Source organism: Mus caroli, unplaced genomic scaffold, assembly GCF_978045245.1.
Source record: "Mus caroli unplaced genomic scaffold, Mus_caroli_1 scaffold_13, whole genome shotgun sequence".
NCBI lineage: Eukaryota > Metazoa > Chordata > Mammalia > Rodentia > Muridae > Mus > Mus caroli.
In genome coordinates this window covers 25,378,100-25,402,887 of record NW_028227268.1, presented here as the reverse complement: position 1 = coordinate 25,402,887, position 24,788 = coordinate 25,378,100, and the positions used below count along the sequence as shown (strand labels likewise).

The window sequence follows — 24,788 nt, the reverse complement described above, 5'->3', positions numbered from 1 at the left end:
TTGTGAACTATATACACATATAAAATATTATATATAATCATTATCATTACAAAGTAAGTTGACAGGCATCCCTGGAAATAGTCCACAGGGAGGAACTGAGGGCCTCTTCAGGGCTCTCATGGGAACTTGGCTCCCATGTCAGGATGCTGACTCAAGCAAGTGGAATTGCTCGGACTCCCCTATGATTAAACAAACACTGAGTCCAATAACATGCTGCAAGTTCCCTGGGACACCCCATGAGGCCCGGCCCTGCCACACCCTCCAAGGGTATCTCTCCTCCTTGAACCAACACCAGGGCATAGCAGGGGCTGTGCAGTCAGTCTAGCAGACCCCAGTCCTCGTGAGTCGTGAGGGTGAAACAGAGACCACCAGCACTTCACCCCCACCCACAGCTCCGTGCTGACTCACAGATCTTTTGTTTTTTTGGTTTTTTTTTTTGTTTTTTTCGAGACAGGGTTTCTCTGTGTAGTCCTGGCTGTCCTGGAGCTCACTTTGTAGACCAGGCTGGCCTCGAACTCAGAAATCCGCCTGCCTCTGCCTCCCGAGTGCTGGGATTAAAGGCGTGCGCCACCACGCCCGGCGACTCACAGATCTTTGATGCTAGTTCTGTCCAACCACTGACCCCAGGGGGAAACTAGCCCAGAGGACACAGGCATCCTGAACTTTTCTAAGGTCATGAGGCACTTGAGGCCTGTGGGTAGACTTATGACCAGGTTGTTCAAGTCATTCACTCTGCCAGCTTTGGGAGAGAGGGAGGACTTTGCTTGTGGAACTTCAGCAAGGGGAGGCTACGGAAGGTTTCTGATCATGAATCTCAAATGTCTCTGCTGATTTAGAAGAGGGGGCGGTGAAGAGGGACAGAGTCTGAGCCAGCCAGGCTTTGCAATGCGGAAGGACAGAGCCGCACAGTGCAGGTGTCCTGCAAGCAGGCTGCCCTGCCCTCTGTTATGTTTAGCTTGTTTATTAAGTGATAACCACCTGCCAGTGTAGATCTGATGTTTTATAAGCTGTATCTAATTTGATCCTTATAACAACTCACAGACAGGGCGGATTCTATTAGTAGCTAAGTTAAAGGTGAGAGAGCCAAAGCTTACATGGTTACTCGCCCAACACCGAGACAGTTGATGCTGGGGAGGTTGGGATTCAAACCCAGGTCATGCCAGCCTCCTAAGCTTCCATTCTTGCTCTCTGTGTGACACACCTATGCCCACCCTTGGCCTGCCAGGATGGCTCAGCTGCAGCGGCCTCTCTGTCCTTCACCAGCCTTCAGAGTGACTTTCACTTTCTCCCTGGTTCCTTGGCGCTGTCACCCCTGAAGTCCCTTGTGATTTACAAGGCTCTTCCTTACCACACCTGGTTCTGGACCAGTGCCCATGGCTTATCGTGAAAACGATCTGTAAAATGAGGCTTTACCTTTGACATCCGAATGACATTTATATGAATTCTATGTGGATTAATTACTTTATGGTCCGCAAACTGGTGTGTGTGTGTGTGTGTGTGTGTGTGTGTGAATGACAGGAGGAAGAGGGGGGGGAAACAGGGGGAAGAAGAGAGAGAGAAAAAGGAAGAGAGAGGGGAGAGATAAGAGAAAGGAAAGAGAGGAAGAAAGAAGAGAGGAGAGAGAGAGAGAGAGAGAGAGAGAGAGAGAGAGAGAGAGAGAGAGCTTCTTGGAAGCCCTGGAAACTCAGCAGTCCTAAGTCTGAACACCTTGCTGTGTTGTGTGTGCAGTGTCTCCATGTTGCTATTGTTTTCAGTTGGTCCCTCAGCTGACCTGTGAGCACTCGGTGGGAAGGTTCGCAGACTTGTTCATCTCTATAGCCCGGCATTGATAGCTGCTCAGACAAGGAGGCAGGATGAGCAAGGGTGAGCTGTTTACACGGAGGTTTAATGATGCTGATGGTTGTGATTCATGTTCTAGGGCAAAGAGCTTCAAGGTCCCCAGCTGCCTTTACCTCCCCTTTGCAGGTCAGGATATGGAGCCAACTCCGTCTTGAGCCTCTTAGGAGTCAGAAAGTGGGGAACTGGGAAGAAATTAGAGATGGTTAGCTTCCCAGGGCGGACACGGGTCCATGAAGGCCACACAGTGTCAGCCAGCTGAGTCGTCCTCACGGCTACTGAATGTACCGTTGTCCTGGCTGGCTGTGCCCTCCATGCCCAGGTGGCCTTGAACCTGGCCCTGTCTACCACCTCTCAAGTACACCACTGTGTTTATTACTGCATCTTCATTGTGACAGGGGAGTGAATATAATCTGCCAAGAGAAAGAAAATTAAGGCCTTCACTAAGCCACCTAACTGTCAGCCTCACATCCTGCGCAGATCCACATCTGCCAAGGACCAGTTCTGAGACCCTCAACACAAAGACACAGTTCTAGCCTTTGGGGGGGCGTGGAAATACGGTGTTCGGTGTGATGGGCTTGCCACATTCTGCATCCTAGGAAACCTCCGCGGAGGCCAGGGCTGTGTTCATTTATTAAAGGTGCATAAATAAAAGTAACCCATCCGACCAAGCATCGAGCACGTTCAGAGCACAAGGGGAGTAGAAACTGAACTCTCACCCAGAGGGACACAGAAGGGAAATGAGGTTGGAAACGTTGACAAAGATAGGTCATGAAGAGGAGCCCTCAGGCCAGCAATTGGGCTGAAATTGAATCCTGTGGACCCACAACCCCACCCAGTGGGCAGCAGGTCCCCAAAGATCGTCCAGAAGATCTACAATCTGTAAATGGGTTCCTCTTCCTTCTCTTCCTCTTCTTCTTCCTCCTCCTCTTCTTCCACCCCCCCCCATGAATACAAGTGAGGATTTTTTACATCAAGTAAGGATCACTTCTATGAAAATGAAGCCCAAATGGCCAGTAAACACCTACGTGAGATGTGCAACTTTACAAGAAACTAGGTGTATTTTTTTAAAGAGGTACTATGGTAGATTACCACGGATGCCAGAAACCATGGCATCCGCATGACCAGTCCTATGCCTCCCTGTCTCTGGCGGTGGCCAGTGGGCCTTGTTCCTGGCCTTGAGGTGATGTCCTCCTTAGCATGTGTGGTAGACCTTCGTGTGCCTCTGTGTCTATTTTCCCATAAGGACTCCAGACTTTGGATTTGGGGCTTATCGGTGTGACCACATCTTACCTAAATACATCTGCAAAAGACTATTTTCAAAGAGGGTTGTATTCTGGGGTTTGAGGTGGACAAGAATTTGGGGACAGTCATCCACATAGCACACCAGGGAATTTAAATACAAGAGACACAAAGATACTATTCACTACTATCATGTTGGAAAGCAGACATGTTTGTGACAGACTGTACTCTTCAGAGGCAAGTGGCCTTTTTTTGCGGCGGGGGGAAGAGGGTTTCCTGAGCGGGTTTCCTGGGGTCATTTTCTTAGGGGGAATCAGACAGAAACAGGAGCGAGCAGAGGGAAATTATGTTCTTATTTTCTGCCTTTTGAAGCGTGGTCTCAAGTAGTACACCTGGGCTGATCTCAAACCTTATGTATCGGTTTTGGTCTTTTTGGTTGGTTGGTTTAGTTTTGATTTTTTGATTTTGGTTTGGTTTGGTTTTTCAAGACAAGGTTTCTCTGTGTAGCCCTGACTGTCCTGGAACTCACTCTAACTTTTTTTTTTTTTTTTTTTTTTTTTTGGTTTTTTGAGACAGGGTTTCTCTGTGTAGCCCTGGCTGTCCTGGAACTCACTCTGTAGACCAGGCTGGCCCCTCGAACTCAGAAATCCGCCTGCCTCTGCCTCCCGAGTGCTGAGATTAAAGGTGTGTGCCACCACAGCCCAGGACAATTTTAAAAAGTGTTTTAAATTTTATGTGTATGGGTGTTTTGTCTACATGTATGTCTGTGCGTCATGTGCATATAATGTCCTCAGAGGCTAGAAGGGGGCATCTGACCTTCTGGATGTGGAGTTACAGTTCATTGTGAGCTGTGTGCGGGTGTGGGGGACCAAACCTGGGTCCTCTGGGAGAACAGTCAGGGTTCTTAACCTCTGAGCCATCTCTCCAGACTCTGGGTGTGATTTTTTTTTTTCTTCTTTTGGGACAAGGTCTTGCTAAATAAAGATCCACCTGCCTCTGCCTCCTAAGTGTGGTGATTAAGGGCATGAGCCAGCAGCACTGGCCGTGAGGTGATTCTTGAAGTCCTGGTCTTCTGCTTCCCAAGCACTTGAATTACACATGTTCACTACCATGACTGGCTGGATCATGTGGGTTTGTTGTTGTTGTTGTTTTGTTTGTTTGTTTGTTTGTTTGAGACAGGACCTTACTATGTAGCCCACACTAGGTTAGTTTCAAACATTCCGCAGTATTTCCTCAGCCTTCTGAATACCAGGGCTTTAGGTGTGAGCCTCTAGCTCCTGTCATAGGGACTGCCAACCTGACAAGCATACTGGGCTGCAGGTGGAGGCTGGGGAACTCTGGGGTGAATATCACCCCTCAACCCCTCAGAGTGCCCTGGAGATGAAATAAGTGGATATTTTCCCCCTATAGACACAAGAGTTCCCAGAAGAACATGACCTCTGGACTGGTGCTTTCTGCTGCCGAAGCTAATCCTAAAGGAGTCTTAACTGTTGCCAGCTGCCAGCTACATTCCCAGGCTTGTCAGCAAATCTCTCCTCCGCAGAGGGCTTCAAGGTACAATGTCTGCAAGAGTCTGAGAAATGAAGAGTTAGCCTGCAGAATGGAAGATGGGGCACACTGAGAAATGAACCTGAAGATATCTCTGTCCACCCACTGGAGCATGCTATAGGGATGGTATTTGGAAAGTGGAGTCTTTGCCCATGTGTTATGCTGAGGACCGTGAGGTGAGGAGGTAGCAGGGCTCAGGGGGGTGAGCCCTAAGGGCCGTGCTGAGTGTTCTCTAAAGAGCAAGGCAGAGGGAGCTGAGCCAGAAAGGGTGGCGAGGTGGGCAGAGTGGACAAGCCCATAATCCCAGCACGAGGCAGGTTCAATTACACAGTGAGATTCTGTCGAGTGAAGGAGGTGGTATGAGTCAGTGTGGCCACAGGCCAGGCTAGCTGAGTGTCACCAAAGCTGGAGGATGCTGGGAGCAGAGCTCTCTGTGAGGATCATAATCCTGCCAAGTCCTTGACTTGGCCCCTCTGGAACTGGTTTTGGACTTCTGGCCTTCCATATCCATAGGGGAATCAATTTATGATGGAACACGCAGATAATTTGGGGGTGACCTCGTTGTGATGGCCATAGAGATCGATACTGGGAGCACATAAGGGGAGCCAGGCTGGTCACACACGCCTGTAATCCTGTGGACTGAAATGAGTTCAAGTCTCGCCTCGGCTACTAAAAGAGTTACCATCAGCCTGTTCAATGTAGTGAGAGCGAGAAGGACAGACAATCGGAGTGCCTGCCTTCTCTCCTAACCTTTCTGGCCTCCGCAGCCAAAGGAAGATGAGCAAGAGCAACTTTGGGGAAGACATTTTAAAGGCCACACCCACTGGTGGTTGTGTGCGGATGCTGCGGCCCTGAGGCCCACCACTTTCAGAAGTCAAACCACAATAAACACGGGTCCCATGCCAAACGCAAGAGAAAGCATTGCCGGAGTGCCAAGGCTAAGAGACCAGACACCCCAGCGACTGGAGAATGGGGCAGACACTGTCTGGCACGGATCAGACATGGACTCCGTGAAAGACCAACACCTACACCCAAGGCAGTGGCCACTGCAGCATTGGCTTCATCTTGAAGGTCACGACAATCAGTCACAAAATAAATGTCTGGCTTCAAAAGATTAAAAAACAAAACAACCACAAAATCAAACAACCACGAGAACAATACTGAGGACATTGCTCAGTGATAGAGGCCCTAGGCTCAATCCCTAGTGTGTGTGTGTGTAATATACATATACATAGATCATATCTGTATACCCAGTAAGAGGCTCTCCCTGTGAGGTATTAGGAGGATCCAAACTCCCCTTTGGGGAGTGGGGGACATCTGGAAGAGTACCCGAGACTCCTGCACTGCCTCCTGCGAAAAAGGAGAAAGAAGCCTAATGCCCACATTCGTAACTCCACTGCCCACCTCAGACCAGAAGGCAGCTGATACCATCCCTGCCCGGCCTCCCAGCTGCCCTAGGTGTGGCCCGTCAGAAACCGATCTTTGTCCTCTGTGCTTGTGACATGGGCCAAGCTAAGGAACCACAGAATCTGGTCTCTTCCGCCTTCTTCTGCCGGTCATGTGGCCAGGCCCTGCACTCTCGTAGGAGCTCCAGTTTCCTGGGAAAAGAGTGTTGGGGAGAACACAGCTCCCCTCTTCTCTCTATTTTATATAATAGCCCTAGGACCAGTTTCTGTTGCCTGGACAGAGCTCAGGAAAACAGGAAGGCTATGTCTGACTAGGCTAGATTTGATATCTAATGGGTGTTTGTGGCTGCCCAGGTCTTCAGTTCTCTCTTGGGTGAACTTAATAGGAAGGATACATTTCTAAAAATACACACTGTTGGCTTGTGTAAGGCATATTATGCTTGAACCTAGTTTTCAGAGATGTACTTTAATAGTGCCAAGTTTTACATAGCAATAAAAGAGAGTAGTGATGTCTAATGTCTATAACCCCACGTCTGCACCACCCAGAATAAATATCCTGAAGGCCACCAGTTAAGCCTGGCTCCTCGAGGCCCGATCTTTCCAGAAGGAAGGGCCCGCACCTGCCCTTCAGTAGAAGTAGGTACAGGCAAGCCTGACACTGCGTGCAGTCCTCATGAGGGGTTCCATCCTTACTGTAGAGCCAGAAGAGCAGGACCTGTACCTCCCCTTGCCTCAAACACCACAGAGGTAGAGGGAAGGAAGACCTGTTATAGAGGACAAACCCCTTCCTGTAATGATGGGAGCTGGGAGCTGACTGGGGTAGAGGATCCACAGGCCAATATGCATCTCACCTGATCCTACTTTCTTCCCAAAGTTTGAACTGTAGTTTCTTTTTTAGTGTCTATTGTCTTCTGGGCAAGATGATAGTCTGGGAATTCTTAAAGTGACCTACCTAGGAAGCTGTGGATGCTTTTCTAAGACAACCATGTGTGCCTTGTACTAGAGATGAGAAACCTTGCAAAATAACACCCTCAAACTCCCACACCTCTTACCCCTGGAGAAGGTAAGCTAAGAGCAAGCCAGCTATACAGCTGCAATTGCAGAGGTCAGATTCACGGGATCTCCTCCTCACAGACCTAGATGCTCCGGGGAGAGCAGCGCAGAGCAAGTGGCTGCTGGGAGAGCCCCTGTAGATATCAGTGATGCTTCCTACATTGCTGTCATACTATGTTGCTGGGGATGGTGGTGCACACCTTTAATCCCAGCACTTGGGGGAGGCAGAGGCAAATATAGCTTTGTGAGTTCGAGGCTAGCCTGGTCTACATAGTGAATTCTGGGACAGCAAGATGTACATAGATCCTATTTCAAAAGAGAAAAAAGAAAGTCCTAGTATGTAGCAGCCATATTAGTGATATGTCTTTCTGGGCTTAGGGAGCTAATCTATCTATCCTTCTTCTTCTTCTTCTTCTTCTTCTTCTTCTTCTTCTTCTTCTTCTTCTTCTTCTTCTTCTTCTTCTTCTTCTTCCTTTCTTTCCGAGACAGGGTTTCTCTGTATAGCCCTGGCTGTCCTGGAACTCACTCTGTAGACCAGGTTGGCCTCAAACTCAGAAATCCTCCTGCCTCTGCTTCCGGAGTGCTGGGATTAAAGGCGTGTGCCACCATGCCAGCTGGAGCTAATTTTTCTATAAGGAAGACTAACAGTTGTGCAGCTTAGCATATACTATTATTTACTTGTATGTGGGCACATGCATGTGTGCATTATCAATCTTGGTATTTATCTCTTACTCAACAAAAATATATGAACAACCTCTATGGAGTACAGGGAAACCCTTGCTCTTATGGGAGGTGTAATGGTCAGTTCATGTTTTGAGGGATGAATAGGAGTTTGGCTTGGGGAACAGAGTGGGTGAGGAAGCTCTTCCTAGCTCAGAGGGTAGTCAGTGTTCCTGAATTCACCTTCCTAAGCAACCTCTGTACCTATAAAGGTGGGCAAAGAAGAGCCCGGGTTCAGGAGAGTTGGGTGGAAAGGGTCGGAAAGAACCCGGAAGACTCTAACACTGCGCCTCAACCTTCCTAACACTGCGACCCTCTAATGCAGCTCCTCCCGTTGTGGTGAATTGCCCTAAAATTATTTTTGTTGCTACTTCTTAGTTGCAATTTTGCTACTGTTGTGAATTGTAAGGGAAATATGTGATATGCAGGATATCTGATGTGTGACTCCCAAAGGGGTCTCAACCCACAGGTTAAGAACTGCTGCTCTAGAGGTTCCCTCCTAAGAGAGCCTGGGTCAAGGCAGCTCCAGCACTGGTTATGGGATGGGAAGTCTGTCCATCCGAGGGCTATTTAGGAAAAGAGGATTAGGATCCAAGGCAAGAAGAAGAGGAAGAGGAGGAGAGGAGGAAGAAGAGGAAGAAGAGGAGAAGGAAGCTGCTAGACCTAACTGAAGCAAGGCTGGAGATGGAGAAGACTTGAGGGTTGGCTAGTTCGAGTCAAAACATACCCTGGGGAGGGAGCCAGGGAAATGGGACCGTCTATGCCTCTTTGTTTTTTTTTTAGTCCCAGTGCCTTGCTCTGTACTGGGCACACATACCCAGGTCAGAGAGGAAGGAAAGCGTCTGTGAGTATATTGGGTACAAGAAGCTGTGAGAACCCTGGACATGCAGCAGCTGTGTCTCACTCTGGAGGGATACCCATCTGAAGGTCAAGAGAAGGCCTCAGGGCTGCCACCCAACAACACTCCCCAGGGCCAGCTGCCAGACTGAGGTGCATTTGTGGAAGGTGATTGTGTACATACATAGTCTACCTTTCTGTTTGCCATACCTGTCACCACCTCACCACCTCCTCCTCCTCCTCTTCCTCCTCCTCCTTTCTTTCCTCCACCTTCCCTCTTCTTCCTCTCCTCCTTCCCCTCTTGTCTTCCTCCTCCTCTTCTTCCTCTCCCTTCTCTACCTTTCTCTTTAGGAGTCTGAGAAACCCCTGCCTGCAGGAAATTCTTTGTGTACTTTCAACATTTTGAGACAGATTCTCTATGTGGCCCAGGTTAGCTTTGAACTCATGATTTTCCTGATTTAGCCTCCTGGGTCCTGGGGTTACACCGCACCTGGCTCTGGTGTATTTTTTTTAAGTCCCCTGCCCATAACCACCTCTGAGCAGGAAGAGGCTATGCGAGGGGTCTAAAGAGCCTTGCTCACATGCCCTTTACCTCTAGTGAGATCTTGGGGGGGGGAGGTGGAGGGGCTTCTAGTCAGGAAGGAATCCCAGTCAGTCCCCTTGCCTGCAGAGGAACTCTGGGTGGAGGAGAGCAGGCAGCCTGGGAACCGGTCTGCTAACCAGTTCAACCAGAGACTGGTTTCAACCCCCGGGAGTTCAAAGGGAGCTGGGATGCCCAGCCCGCTATGGTCCTTAACCCTTTCTCTTGTGTGCCCTGGCAAGATCCAGGTGGTGGCCCATGCCGAGGAGGGGTCTAAGCCTCTTTGGAAGAGAAAATGGGTGGGAGATGCTTTGGCGATGGTTCCAGAGTGCAACCAGACACCGAAGAGCTGGAAAACTGAGGAGGCTCCCGTGCGCCCCAATCCCAGACGTCCCTCGGGATCCCGTCCTCCAGCTTGGTGATCCCAGGAGGACCCTGGCTCCTGGGTGGATGCAGGGGCACTGGGATTGGATTTCTGGGGTGATGAATATTCATCAGCCTGAGCCAGCCTCTGCTTCTGTTTACTTAGCTGGGAGGGGCCGGGTTTCAGGTTCACCTTGACTCCTGGAGCTGCAGCTCACGCAGCAGGCAGGTACCTGCTTCTGCACCTGTCTCTTACACCTGCCCTGCAGCTGCTCCTACCCACCTCTCCAGGCTGAGTCTGGCCAGCGCGACACCCTAGAGACACCCTCTCCTCCTCCAGTCTCACCTGCCTGGGCAGCTCCTACTGTCAACTCCTCTAGGGAAAGTCGCGCCTCCAGCCCAGAGCAGTCCGGATTACAGGTACAGGCAGCAGGGACTGGTGGGTGGGGAAACCTAGACGTAGATCCTGGCCAGAGTTTCCCCAGCTCATGGCTCCATGGTGGACAAGCTCAGCAGGACTCTGACTTCGTCCAGTCTCACCTCACTAGTCTCTTGGAGAAGGTCCAGGCCTCCAAAAGAATTTCTGCTGAGAAAGTTTCAATATATATATATATATATATATATATATATATATATATATATAACCTCTTAACTCCGCTCAAGACCGTCCCCTCTGGGCCACAACCTGGAACATGTATGTGTCTGGCTATCTGGCAGAAACATCTCCCACTTCCTGTCCAGTCTCATTCAGGGTAGTCGGGGAGCTACTAGGGGGGCCCTGTAGAGGGAGGGGAGCAGGTTCTACAATACAGAGCTGACTCCCTTCCTCTCTCCCCTGCACCTCCACCCCTGCCTCAGTCAATGGTTAACTTGTCCAGCTCAGAGGGAGCTTGGCCCATTCTGGGCAAAGCCCTTCAGCAAGTGCTCTAGTGGGGGTGAAGGGACCTGTCTCGGCTGCTTACGTGCACACCATGGTGCTAGCCTCCCAAGGCAGGAGGTGGCCTACTGTCTCATAAAGGCCTTTCACGGGCCCTGAAGCTATGCAAACCGCAGAGGTGGAACTGACATCTTTGGGGCTTGATTGCCCTTATCCCATGATTGCAAGCCTAGGGTAAGGACCCAGCCCTGGCATCTCCGGGCCGTGTATTAGCAGATAGCAGCTCTCACCACACGCAAGATCTGTGTTTCCACCCCGGCTTTCTACAACCACTCATGGGCATGTGACTAGAAACATTTTACTCTTTACCACTCTGGAGATCTGTGACGCTTGTACACCATGACAAGTTTTGGTTGGTTGGTTGGTTTGGTTTGGTACGATTTTAAGACAGGGTCTCACTCTGAAGGCCAGGCTGAACTAGGAACTTAATAGGTAAAGCAGGTTGACTTTGAACTCACTGACCTCTTGCCTAAGTGCTGAGGTTACAAGTGTGTACTACCAGACCCGTCTCATACAGGACACCTGTTCTTGTTTTTAGGCTCTCTCTCTCTCTCTCTCTCTCTCTCTCTCTCTCTCTCTCTCTCTCTCTCTCTCTCTCGTTTTTTTCAAGGCAGTTTCTCTGTGTAGCCCTGGCTGTCCTGGAACTCTCTCTGTAGACCAGGCTGGCCTCGAACTCAGAGCCCCACCAGCCTCTGCCTCACTCCTGAGTGCTGGGATGGATGGCGAGCACCTCTTGCCCTGGCAGACAATTTCCTTCTGTGGTCCTGACTGTTCTGGAGTTCTGTATGTAGAGCGTGCTGACTGTAAACTCACAGAGATCCTGCTGTCTCTGCCTCCTGAGAGCTAGCATGCAAGGAGGGCAACACCAGCCCGGGCAGATTTTATACTGTCTTCTGTGTGGACTAAAGACTCTGGAAGCTGAGTTATTATGAAAAACAAAGAATAGTCCATCAATTTGTGTGTTTTTTTAAATTCAGATTTACATACGTTAGGCTGGCCTCAAGGGACAAACACTTGTTCAGGTGTTTAGGTGTCCTGGACAAGGAGGACAGAAGGCCAGCAAAAAGCATCCTCAAGAGTTCAGGGAATTGTCTGGGTGGTGGTGGCACATGCTTTTAATCCCAGCACTAGGGAGGCAGAGGCAGGTGGATCTCTGTGAGTTAGAGGCCAACCTGCTCTAAAATCGAGTTCCAGGACAGCCTGGGCTGTTATACAGAGAAACCTGTCTCAGAGAGAGAGGAGGGAGAAGAGAGAGAGAGAGAGAGAGAGGAGAGAGAGAGAGAGAGAGGAGGGGAGGGGAGGGGAGGGGAGGGGAGGGGAGGGGAGGGGAGGGGAGGGGAGGGGAGGGGAGGGGAGGGGAGGGGAGAGGAGAGGAGAGGAGAGGAGAGGAGAGGAGAGGAGAGGAGAGGAGAGGAGAGGAGAGGAGAGGAGAGGAGAGGAGAGGAGAGGAGAGGAGAGGAGAGGAGGAGGAGAGGAGGAGAGGAGGAGAGGAGGGGAGGAGTTAGTTCAGGGTACAAGTCCAGGTCACAGGGCACCAAGGAAAGCACCAAACCGTTCCCATTCCGGTCTTCAGGCCAGTTCCTTGTGACCTGTGGCTCCTTCCACTTCAAGGAGAGGTAGGCTCTGGGAATGCCATCTTGATATGCAGTATGATTTGTTAAAATGGGTCCATCTCGACTGGCATGTGCAGAAGCCCCTCTCCCAATACAGGGCTAGGAAATCAGGTGCTTAGAATAGATACAGGAGCTGGATTGGCCATCCCTCCGTTCACCAAGTCTCTGGCAGCTCCAGATGGGCAGTGCTGGGTCATGGCAGTGCTGGGTCGACAAGGCAGCTACTGAGTGCCACTCCCGACCTCCTTCCTTGCCCTCCCACAGCTCCTTCCAGTAACCCACTCTGGAACACCAAGTTCTGTGCAAGGCTGTGCTAAGCCCAGGCGAGGCACGCTGCCAAGACAAACCTCTCAGGCTGTCCCTTGGTGCACTCAACTCTCCAGGTGCCTGGAAGTACCCCTCCGGCCCTCTTCCCGCTCCCCTAAGCTTGAAGTAGGAGTTGTACAAGATCTCTTTTTAGCTTCTGTCACTTGAGCCCAGCTGAAGGGGTAGAGTGGGCAATGGGGGGTGGGGGTGGTCTGCCTCCTGGATAAAGTAATAGGAGAGCCTCGGGGCTGGGGGTGGGGGGAAGGGTGTGTGCGCAGAGGGGCAGGAGACACCACAGGGGACAGCAGCAAGAGGTGTTCAGCTTGTTTCCAGCCTAGGCCAGCCAGCATCTTGCTTTTGTTTTTGTTTTTGTTTTCTTCTGATTTTGATTTGCTCTCCTCACTCTAAATACTCATATGCTTTATGGAAATTATGGAAATCAGAGAGCCAGAAGATACCCTATATTTCTTCTACATTAAAACCAAACAAACAGCCGGGCATGGTGGCGCACGCCTTTAATCCCGGCACTTGGGAGGCAGAGGCAGGTGGATTTCTGAGTTCAAGTCCAGCCTGGTCTACTTCCAGGACAGCCAGGGCTACAGAGAAACCCTGTCTTGAAAAACAAAACAAAAAACAAAAACAAACAAACAAACAAAACCCCCACTACTCAATTTGCACCTTTCTTTCTGGTGATTTTATAAAATGCAATGAAGACTGTTGGCGAATTTGGGCTGGAGAGATGGCTCACTGGTTAAGGGCACTGGCTGCTTTTCCAGAGGATCTGGGTTCAATTCGAAGCACCCAGAGCTGTCTGTGACTCCAGGATCCAACACTCTCACACAGACATACATGCAGGCAAAACACCAATGCACATAAAATAAAATAATAAAATAAAATAAAATATGAGGGGGTTTGGTACTGGGGATTAAGCAGAGAGTTTGGGTGTATATTGGACAAAAGCTCTACAACTTAGCTATGCCTCCAGATCTTTCTATCATCAACTTTTTTTTTTTAATTACATTTCTGTTTTGTTTTTCGCTTGTTTGTTTGAGACAAGAGTCTCACTTCATAATCTTGGCTGCTGGTCTGGAACTCACTATGTAGACCAGGCTGGTCTTGAACTCAGAGATCCACCTGCCTCTGCCTTCCTAGTGATGAGATTAAAGGTGTGCCCCACCATGCCTGGCCTAAATAAAATATTTTTTAAAAATTATTTTGTGGGTGCCATGGTACGTTTGCGGAAGTCAGGGGAGGAGTTGGGAGAGTCAGTTCTCCCCTTTCACCACGTGGGCCCTAGACATGGAACTCAGGTCACCAGGCCTGGTAGGAGGTGCATTTACCTGCCTGCTCCCAAGCTCTGTCATCAGCTTTTACAGACGGTAACAAAGGCAGGTCTGGGCTGCGTGGCCATCTAGCTTTCTAGTGTCTACTGGCTTCTGCAACCTCCTTCCCAGAATTATCCTGGTGCATTCCTAGGTTCGTTCATAAGACCAGGCTGCCAACATTTCCAGGCTCAGAGCTGCCTTTGCAAACCTTTGTAGAGATTAATTCCCCCCAGGCTTCTGCCCCTTCTGCCTGTCTTCTGTGCTGCAGACATTAGCAATGGCTTCTTTCCCAGGCCTTCCTATAGCTCGTAAGAACCTTTGTGGAAATTAATAAAAGATGAGGCCAGTGTAGAGGTGGCTCTATGTCGGGACACATGGCTCACGAGCAGAGAAGTCTGGATTTCAACCCCCCCCCCCCAGTCCCATCTTATGAGTTATAGAAGGGTCCAGTACAATCCGTGAGGATGGCATCTCACAGGCTCCACCTGACTGCCTTGCAAATCTTTAACTCTCCTTCAAACACTTGTCCCTCGGCCGCTTGGTGGGGGTAGAACAGGGTGCTAACCATTATTCCACCTCCTAAGTTTTACTCTTTAAAGCAGGTCCTACCCGTGTAGACGAGCAGTAGCAGCTAAGGCTGACTGTCAGGGTTTCGTGGGATGGATAAACAAACTGAGGCCTAGAGATGTAACCTGGCTAGGCATCAAGAGCCCAAGATTATCCAGCCCTAGACAGCAACAGCCCTCTGCTCATCTCTGCTGGGAGTGACAAGTGGCTGGAACTATCACAAACTCTATTTCATTCTGTCATGTGCTTCTGCCTGTGTGACCTGTCAACGGTCTGCCAACACTGGGCAGTGGTGGGAAGGACTTGGTCATGGTGGCAAAGACCAGGATATGTGTGGCTAGGTAGGGGATTTCCCTAGTTTACAGCTTGGAAGGAAGGACCTCAAAGCTCGCTCTCCGCAGCTTTGTAAAGCAATGGGGTAGGGTTGTCTCACTGTCCCTCTGCCTGGTTCCTTGTCGTGTCTTTCCTGTTAATGGCTGCTTTGGGGGCTCTTTTTCCAGCCCTTCAGTCCTACCTTCAATACTTTCTTTTCTTTTTTGTTTGTTTGTAGACAGGCCCTCACTATGTAGCCCAGGCTGGCCTCCAATTCACAGCCCTTCCAGCTCAGCATCTGGGCTGGGATTATAGGCGTTAACCCGTGCACTTGCCCCTGTCTCTATGAAGGAGCCTAGATAGGGCTGGCCCAGTTTCACCCACTGACTTGTGTCTCCCATTCGGTCCAGCAGAAAGCTCTGCCTGGGTTTTGGGGCCGCCATGACTGAAGTTGGTTGGTGGAAGCTGACCTTCCTCCGGAAAAAAAAATCCACTCCCAAAGTGCTCTACGAAATCCCGGACACCTACGCCCAAACGGAGGGAGGTGCAGAGCCCCCAGGACCTGACGCAGGAGACCCTCACAGCGACTTTAACAGCCGTCTGGAGAAGATTGTGGATAAGAACACCAAAGGCAAGCATGTCAAGGTCTCCAACTCAGGCCGCTTCAAAGAGAAGAAAAAAGTCCGGGCCATGTTGGCAGAGAACCCCAACCTCTTTGATGACAGAGAGAACAAAGGACAATGAAAGCGGCCGAAGAGAACCATAGCGCCGCCCTGCTCCCTGCCACTGGTGGGGTCCGAGGCAGGAGCTAGTCACGCTGGCCTCTTTGGTCATAGCCACGTGGCGGTTGATCCCTGCTGGCAGGAACACCCGGTTCTTAGGTTTGTATTTATGTGCCCCAGCTTTACGAAGAGCCTCCTCCTCCTCTGATCACATACTCTGGTCCAGCATGAAAACTGTGACCTAAAAGTGCTGCTGTCCTTGACACAGTGGCTTGCCTCACAGGGAGGTGGCATGGCAGAGAATAGACAGAGAACAGGACGGACTCCACCCTCTCCCCAGGCAACGGGTGAAGGATGAATTTGATTCGCTGCACCCTCTACTTTCTCTACCGTGTGACTGTTGCCTGGGCCAATCCAGGGAGAGCAGAGTTTCCGGAAGTCACGTGACCGTGGTTTCCTTGGTGCCAGAGGCGGAGTTCGTAAGCTTGAGATCGCCTCTTAATTCAAGGAGTAAACTTCCTGGAACTTTGCTCCCAGGAGTGGAGGGGCAAAGGACACGCGCACTCCCCGGGGTGCTACTGAAGGCTAGCCCAGAAATACTCCTGACCTTGACCACCACTTGTGTGGGTGCTGAATTACATAACCCCAAAGAGAGGCCTCCCTGGCCTGCCCAAGGGACCCAACTGGAGGAGCGGATGCGGGTTTCCCCGACTCCTTCCCTGATAGTATTTAAGACAGATGAGCTCCAGGAGTGAATCCCGGAGCCTTGGGTTTTGTTGGAAAAGTAGGTTTTACTTAGGAATAAACAAGGCTGCAGAAACCGCGGTCTTATTTATACTCTTGCCTCACACGAATCCAGGTAGATGGTTCCCAAGAGTGAAGTGGACCTTTGGGCCCTTCAAACTTCAGGAAAGAGCCCCTACGTGTGACAGTGCCAGGGCTGTGTCAGTAATGCCATTATCAAACAAGGCTTCTAACGGCAAGGAAGAAAGGAAGGTGAAAGATGACCCCTGGACAACAGAGAGGCCGAGGGGGCTCTTAAGAGTTGGGGCAGACCTTTGGTCACAGACCCAAAGTCTCCAACATTCTCAGTGGTTCAGTTTGGGACCAAGATTTAAATTCTGGTGCCACCTTGATGAGTTTGGGAACGTTTCAAAGAGAGACTTCTCTGAAGTCAGGTCTGAGAGCAAATCCCTGGAACCTCAGCTCTCTGCTGAGTGAGACAGGATTGCAGGTTCAAAGGTCAGCCTGGGGTATACAGCAAGGCCCTATCTCAAGAAACACATCCAGAGCTCCTCGGGGCTGCAGGCCCTTTCTTCCCTCCTTTTCTTACAGGATGCCCCCATCTCGAGTGCTTTAGTTTAAGGACCAGGGAAGAGTTCTCACCCTGTAATGTTAAATCTCCTTCTTGCTTAAGCCACAGGACCTGAGAACTGGAAAGAAAACCAAGCACCCCCCCCCCAAACAAAAACAAAAACAAAAACCTCAATCATCCAAATCTTTAGAGCTCATGTTGGGACCAGGGAAAGAGCAAGGTGGCTACTCTCTGTGGTCCAGCAGCCTTTGGGTCAGCTCCTCTGAGTGTGCTGGGACACCCCACCCTAGGGAGCTGTCGCTGAGGAAGTTTACTGCCAAAACAAACACACCTACACAAGGAGACCTTTGTTAAGTGCCTCACCCAGGCCAGGGGAACTCAGGGGATAAGGGAGGCAGAGCAGGGGCTGAACAGAAAGTAGGCTCAGCGCCCTGCCTTTACCTCGGCCTTTTCATCCCTTCCTTCTCCCCAGAACTTTCTAGATCTCACTAGTCATTCCGTTCATAAAGTCTCCCCAAAGGAGTTGAGGCATCCCTCAATCTTACAGCCTTGCAGTTAGCTACCATACCACATACACTATTTCTAACAGAGAGACTTTCTAGTCCCCCAGCCCCCATCACTGAGGCAGCTACTGCTGACAGTGCTATCTTCTCTTCTGGTCAGCCAGGGTCAGACATATCAGGTGCTTGGCTAACTCTGTTTAGCTGCTCTGTTTGTATGAACCACAATGCCCTTCCCACCCTAGCACCTTCTATTCTTGAACGTCTCTTGTTGTCTGTTGGTGTGGCGTGGGCAGGAACAATCAGTTATCTTCTGTAGAATGGGACTGGGATGAGACAGGAAATTGTTTATGTTGTAGGCTACTGGGAGGTGACAGTCACCAAGGGGAATGTGCAGGCTCTGGATCCAATGGGAGAGAGCCAACTGGTTAGCTCAGGGGCTGGGTGTCCTCTAGGACCCACACTGTGGGTCCCTTTCACAACAGCCCATCCCGAGATTACTTAACCCCAGGTAGGGAGTGAAGATAGATACTGGGCACAGATTCATTTGTTCTTTGATTTTTTTGAGTCAGGAGCTCACACTGCAGCCCAGGCTGGCTTGGAACTCACTATGTAGCCCAGGCTGACCTCAAACACACTACAATCTTCCCAAGTGTTGGGATTACAGGCGTGATCCATACCACTTGACTTCCATCTTTTACGAGTACTACATACTCTACTGCTGAGCTGTATCCCAGACACTCCTTTCATGGGCTCCCTGGTCTCTAAGCTTTTTACATGTACCACCACAGTCCCAGAAAGATCTCTACAGGAATCTTTTCAGGGAGACCGTGCATGTCCCCCCAAAACTGGAGGCCTGGATGGCTAGAGAGATGGAGCTGCCCCAGGGAGTCCCAAGCAAGGCAGCTGCAGCTGCACACTTTCAGGAGCTGCTAGGAGGAAGAACCGAGAGGGTAAATATGTGTAGGAGACGGGAGAGGCTATGGTTATCAACCACAGTTTCACTGGGAAGCAACCCAAGCATAGAAAGGGGGAGGCAGGGAGGCTGCCCGATACTGGCCTCCACTGCCCAGTAAAGGCCAACCCTAGCCACTGGGCTCCCCCTGCTGGACCCAAGCAGAAAAGTCCTGTAAATCCATTCCCCACCGTCCTATCTGCTGAGGTGCCTCATCGGGGCAGTCAAAATGGAATCAAGTTAAACATTAATATCACACACGGCTGACAAGTTTTTATTACACCCTTGTGCACTGGAACTGACAGTTGAGATTACACTAAAGCCCGGGGGAGGGAGCACACACAACCCCCTAACAGCCGTGGGGTATAACACTTCTCAACAACTCATCGGCTTATACTAATAAAGTCACAGTCCATGGCACACCAGCAAAAGGGGTGAGGTAGGTAAAGGTACCTGACCGATGGCCACAAGGTCAATGTCCTTCCTGGACCCAGGCTTAAGTGGGGGAATCAACACAGGACAAGGTTGCCTTGGGAGGAGCCTTTGTTAGTGACAGAGGCTGAAGCACACAGCCACAAAGTCAAAAGAAGGCAAGTGTGTCCAGGGTAAAAAGTTCAAGGCCAACCAGAACATATAATGGTTTGTCTGAGTCACAGCAAACATGGCCTGGGCTGGCTCCTTCCCATGGCTGGGAAGCCTTTTGTCTATCTGCAGCCTGATTAATCTATTCCTGGAAACAGCTCCCAAGCCAGGCTTCCCCCAAACCCAGGAGCAAAGTCAAGGAAACACTTAGGAGCTCCTTGGCTATTTGTGATTCTTTACCAGCCACTAACTGAATCGGAGTTCAGAGAACTTGGAGGGTGAGTCCCGGAGAGACATAGGTAGAAGGGCTAAGAAAGGAAATGGCTTAGCTTAAAAACAAGAACTGGAGCTGGGCCTGGTAGCACAAGCTGGGAATCAGCTACTCCAGGGATTGAGGCAAGAGGAACTCAAGGCCAATGCTTGCCTGGGATATAAACACAGTGAGTTCAGGGCTAACCTCGGGGAAGCAGAGCCTCCCCCCCCCCCCCCCCCGGGCAGCTCCTGGAGCCAATCAGGCACTTCTCCAAACAGCTCAGGGGCCAGCAACTTAGTCTTAAAATAAAAGGTAAAGAGAGACAAATGCTGGGACTCTCGCTCAGTGGTACAGTGTTGCCGAGCCTGAGCAAGGTTTAAACCCAGCGCCACACACAGAGAAGGTAGATCGGGCTTCCATTCCCTTATTCCCATAACTGCTTTTCCCCACTCTCTGCCCCCTGGTGATTCCCCAACATTCTTGAGTCCAGGGTTAAGGTGCAAGTCTCTCATACACCCAGTCTTCCTCCCCATGGTGGGTCATGGGTCCCAAAGGAGAGTCTCCTGTTGCCAGGCCTCGGCGGAAGACAATACGGTCGTGGAGGCGGTTGGTTTGGCCTTGCCAAAACTCCATCACTTGGGGGTACAGGATGTAGCCACCCCTGCGGGAAGAAGCAGAAGTTTACTGCTCCTACCCCCCTCTCATCCCAAGCTCTTTTGCAGGACGCTGCTGGGATGCAGCTGAGGGCTTCTCAGAGAAGGCTACCCATCAATTCACAGACAGGGCCCCAGGGTCCCTTTCTGAATGGCCAGCAAGCATAGGTATCGCTTACCAGTATTCTGGCTTGGGTACCTCTTGGTCCTGGTAGAGCTGCCCCAGTTCCTCATTTTTCTTTCTCAGGTACTATTGAAAGAAGAAGACAGAGGAAGAGCCAGGCACAGGAAATGATCCACTTAAGGACTTACAAACCTAGGCTCTGGGGCAGGAGCCAGGCCAGGTGTTGGGGACAGAGGTGAGGGATGTAGACCTGGTCACTGGTCAAGAGGAGGGCCAGAAAGAGGAGGCCCGTTTCCCATCATCCCCTGCTCTTCTCCCCTAGGGACAGCATCCTTTTTTTTTTTTTTTTTTTTTTTTTGGTTTTTCGAGACAGGGTTTCTCTGTATAGCTCTGGCTGTCCTGGAACTCACTCTGTAGACCAGGCAGGCCTCGAACTCAGAAATCCACCTGCCTCTGCCTCCTGAGTGCTGGGATTAAAGGCGTGTACCACCACGCCCCGCTTTTTTTTTTTTTTTCAGCATCCTTTTTTGATAGTTTGACAAGACCCTGGCATCTCCTGGAGACAGCCTCTGGGGATGAGCTCAGGGCCTGGCTCATGAAGAGGATTATACAGGGGTCCTACATACCTCCCGGTCAGGGATCACAGAACTCTGGCGACTGACCACAGCCCCAATCTGGCTGCTCTTGGGGCGGGAATGGAAGTAGTTCTCGGCCTCCTTCTCTGGGAGTTTCTTCACAGGGCCTTCCACGCGCACCTGTTGGTGGATGAACCTGGCTAGGTGATGCTTGACACCACTAACCCTTTCTGCTAGCACAGGCCCAGTTTTTCTCTGTTCCATCAGCTGCCCCAACACTCCCAGGCCCATCTAGACTGAGAGCTGGGTGAAAGGCAGAGTGGCCAGGCCCAGGCAGAACATGATTCCTACATTCATTTATAAATTTACCCCTGCCCACCCAGCCCACCAGAAGTGGTGGTGGGGACGACCACTCACCTGACGGTTCAGGGGCTCCCAGTAGAAGACAAGAGAGGCAAAGGGGTTAGAATCCTGGAAAGAAGAGAAAAGTCATAGGTACTATCGGAACAGGAAATCGGTACCTCCTGCATGTAGGAGGAAGGCAGAAGATGGAGTAGGATACCATCAACAGATGCATTCACTGTTACGTCTCATTTAAACCCTCAAAGGTGAGCCTCCAGTGGCATAGCTGAAGACAGGCCCTCAGGGGCCGAGTAACAGTACTGAATTTTACAAAGCCAGTGGTAGAGCTGGGTGTGAGCCAGGTTAACTCCAGTGTGAGGCTCGGCCTTTCCAATCACCAACATTGTAGTTTTGAATATTTCTGTTCTTGTTTTTGACACAGGGTCCCATTCTGGGCTAACCTGTGCTAATTTGTGCTAATCCTCCTGCCTCAGCCTCCTGAATACTGGAGAGGTGTGAACTACCACACCCAGCTCACTCATGGAGTTTTGACAGTCAATGTGACATGCACTCCGACTGGCTTAACAAATGCATATGAAATGCCAACTCCTGTGTACCTTAGAACTGGTGCTGGGAACAAAACAGATGAAATAAAAGTGGCAACCTTTGCTCCACAGAGCTTACAATGTAGCAGGGGAGACAAGTGTCAATCATGTGATCATATAAACAAATGCATGGCCAGAAGCAAAAAAAAATTACATATATACATATATATGTGTATATGTATGGGACCAGGTGGATGAGACCAGAAGGAACGGGTGCTGCCGGGGTAGCAGATGTGGAGGTGGGTGTGGCTTATTCATTCACAGTGCCCGTGCCTGGAAGCAGGAGGGAGCCCGTGCAGGGATGGTGTAAGCCAGGGCTGAGGCTAGCCCTGTTCGTCCTGGAAGGATTCACCCTGACCCTCACCAGCTCTTTTCCCTTCCGGCTCTCGTAGTTAGTGAAGAAGCGGAAGCCGTCTTTGCCAAAGCCCTTCAGCAGCAGCATCCGGGCAGAGGGTTTTCCGTCTCTAGGGGGCACACAGCAGAGCACCAGGTCAGAAGCCAACCCACTGTTCTCACCCGGAGCAGCCCCTCTAGCCATGCCCAGCCACGCCCCAGCCATGCCCAGCCACGCCCCAGCCACGCCCCCCGTATCGAGGCAAATGTCAAAGGTGTAAATCACGTAGACAAATGCATAGACATAAACTGAAAAGGAAAGACGGCAGAGAGTCAAGCTGTGAGCTCCGATGCCATCAAACAGTGCCTTTGGGAACCTGTCCAGGAGGTATAAGTGTGACTCCACTGTCTGGGGGCTCTTTGTGGCTCGATCAGTACCCCCCTTAAGGGATATATGGCACACTGCCCTAACCACTGTGTGACTGTTTTTGGAAGATAAGAGGTTTTAGGAAGGCAATTAAGATTAAATGTAGTCCATGGGGTAGGACTCTCTCTAATCCAGTAAGACTGGTGTCTTTGTAAGAAGAGAGAGAGAGAGTGGGGGCTCTCTCAAAGGTCACATGAAGACACAGTAAGGGGGTGACTATCTTCAGAGGCATCACCAGACACTGCCCCTGACAACCACTTGCTCTCAGACTTCTAGCCTCCAGAAGTGTAAACAGTAAACCCCTGTTGCCCATAGTACTTTGCTCCGACATTGATGCAAACCGTGCAGTGCTGGGAGAGACTGGACCACCAACACACTGAACTAATGCATCATGCAGAGAAGCAATGGTGGACGGCCCTCTGCGCAGAGCTCTGAGTAACACTGAGGGTGTCAAAGCCCCATCTTGTGCTTTGTGCTTTAGTGAGAAGGGACGAGAGGAGCTGAATAAGGAGGCTGACCTTAGAGATTTCTCACAGGGTATGGCTGCTTGGTAATTCCTATGCTGGGTTTCAAGAGAGGGAATTAGGGGGCTGGAGAGATGGCTCAGCGGTTAAGAGTGAAATCCCAGCAACCACATGGTGGCTCACAACCATCCATAATGAGATCTGATGCCCTCTTCTGGGGTGTCTGAAGACAGCTACAGTGTACTTACATTTAATAAATAAATAAATCTTTAAAAAGAGGGGGGGGGAATAGGGCCTCAGGGGCAGTCCCAGCAGATGTAGCTCCAAAAGGGAAGACAGGGCTTGAGCAGATAGGAGCCTGAGGGAGGCCAAGGGCCATGAGGGGTGAGCAGATAGGAGCCTGAGGGAGACCAAGGGCCGTGAGGGATATACATTAGGGATGGAGAACTGCATAGGAACTGCATTTTATCACTAGAGAGTATTCAGTGATCTGGCTTTGGTTTACCAGTTAAGGACTGGTTTACTGGGGCTCAGAGAAGGCTGGCTTTAATAGTGGAACTGAAGATATAATAATGTTGAGAGCACCTAATTTAGGTCTTCCTAATCTCCATCTGGAACCACCCACACAGAGGCCCCAGGCTGTGTGTACCTGGTGCAGGTAGCCAGACACATAGCATTGGCTTCTCCTATGTCCGGACACTGAACAGCCTCGTCGAACCAGGAAGCAAACTGCTTCATGGGATCCAGAGAGGTCAGATGAGCCTCCTCGAATGCCTAGAATGAACAATGTTTACTCTGTGCCTGGCAATGGGCTGAGATGCTTTTCAAATGTAAATGCATTTAGCCATCATAATGATGACCATGAGAGAAAGAAAAAAACACCAACCAAACAAAACACTACCCAGGAAGTAGGTTCTATGTCCATTTACAGATGATGAAACAGGCATAAAATGGCCCAATAAGTCCCTGAGTCTCCTAAGGAGGAAGCGATGAACCAGGGCTGGAGCGTGCTGAAGTTCCTGTGGGTCACCTCATTCTTTTTCATGAAGTAGTTCTAAGGTTTTACAAGAGCCTACATCTCAAGTCAAGCACTCCTGCGGATGTTCACACATAAGCACACTTGGCCACTGTAGCTCTGGATCCCAATCCCAAAACTGATCTCTTGGTCCCTGACCTGAGAGGGGAGAAGATCATGATGAGGGAGGTTAAAACGAAGAGCTTCCAGGTTAGCCTCGAACTCACTGTGTAGCCGGACCCTGAACTCTGGATCCACCGTGCCTAGTTCATTTGGTGCCAAAGGTGGAACCCAGAACCTTCATATACACCAGGCAAGACTCCACCAAACTCGGCTCCAAGCCCAGCTTCCGTTCCTTTATAATTTTATATCACGTTTATGACTGTTTTAAGCATTTTACAAATGCCTAAATATAGACTGGTAAAGACCTACCATGAAACCTGACAACCTGAGTTCATTCCTGGTGACCTACGACATGGTGGGAAAAAAAAAAAACCTCCTGAAAGTTGTCGCCTGTCATACATGTATAAACACATGCACACTCTAAATGTATAAAAATGTAAAAAATGAGAAAACCCCCAAACCCACAGCATCCTTGTGAAGTAGGTATCACCACTTTACAGGTGAATAAACTGAGGCCCAAAGAGCATAAATTGCCCATGGCGAGACAGTCAGAAAAGGGCTGGGTACCAACACAGGTGGGTTCTGAAGTCAAGGGGTCTATGAGTACACGTTAATCCACGGTTCCCCTGAGGCCCTCCCCAGTGGTTGTCTCTGAAACCCACTTCTCCCATCAGGGTGACCCCTAAATCCTGTTGCCTTGTAAGTGGCCCCTGAAAGCACAAGGCGCTCCTCCAACCCTTTGCTAATTTAGGGACACCCCCTTTCCGTTGTCCGGCGGCAGCGGCAGCACCTCTCGGTCCCCGCGGTAACTCTTGCGCATTGGTCCCAGGTCCATGACTGCACCCCGACAGCACAGGTGACGGAGGTAGCCCGTCCACTTCGCAGGTCTCCTGAACGTCACAGTGACGCTCAGCAGTCCGTACGTCATGTAAGCAGTCGGCCACGTGACCCAGCGTCGCCTGGCCCTGGGTTCGGAACCAATTGCTCAGCCTGTGTGTCTAGCCTGGGAAGGAAGAATTTACTAGAGCCCCAGACAAGCTAGTAAGTCCTAAGTTCTCGGAACCAAGGTGCCTAGGATCAACCAATAGCTGTCCAGGACCAGAGCAGGGATCCAGACGCGGAGAGCTTATTGGTTTTAGTTTCCTGAAGCGAGAC

At 50.5% G+C, this 24,788-nt stretch overlaps 2 protein-coding genes across 6 annotated transcripts; one reads left to right on the top strand and one right to left on the bottom strand.

Annotated features, from left to right (window-relative positions):
- The first annotated feature begins 9,745 nt into the window (after positions 1-9,745).
- Prr15l (proline rich 15 like) lies at positions 9,746-17,046 on the top strand. 4 transcript variants are annotated; one of them, XM_021178368.3, is made up of 2 exons: positions 9,746-10,005; positions 15,056-17,045. In XM_021178368.3, the coding sequence occupies exon 2, from the start codon at positions 15,087-15,089 to the stop codon at positions 15,387-15,389; it is 303 nt and encodes a 100-aa protein (XP_021034027.1). In that variant the 5' UTR covers positions 9,746-10,005; positions 15,056-15,086; the 3' UTR covers positions 15,390-17,045. The 4 variants fall into 4 exon arrangements, with proteins under 4 accessions (XP_021034027.1, XP_021034025.1, XP_029339052.1 ...); XM_021178366.3 differs by having other exon boundaries at positions 9,750-10,005; positions 15,059-17,043; XM_029483192.2 differs by lacking the exon at positions 9,746-10,005 and adding an exon at positions 12,018-12,138.
- A 1,344-nt stretch (positions 17,047-18,390) lies between these two features.
- On the bottom strand, positions 18,391-24,694 carry Pnpo (pyridoxamine 5'-phosphate oxidase). Of its 2 annotated transcripts, XM_029484176.2 has the most exons (8): positions 24,424-24,694; positions 23,943-23,978; positions 23,145-23,269; positions 21,636-21,735; positions 20,742-20,795; positions 20,376-20,504; positions 19,805-19,875; positions 18,391-19,633 (listed from the first exon to the last, which is right to left on the bottom strand). In XM_029484176.2, the coding sequence occupies exons 1-8, from the start codon at positions 24,559-24,561 to the stop codon at positions 19,465-19,467; spliced, it is 822 nt and encodes a 273-aa protein (XP_029340036.1). In that variant the 5' UTR covers positions 24,562-24,694; the 3' UTR covers positions 18,391-19,464. The 2 variants fall into 2 exon arrangements, with proteins under 2 accessions (XP_029340036.1, XP_021032439.1); XM_021176780.3 differs by lacking the exon at positions 23,943-23,978.
- Between the last annotated feature and the right edge of the window lie 94 nt (positions 24,695-24,788).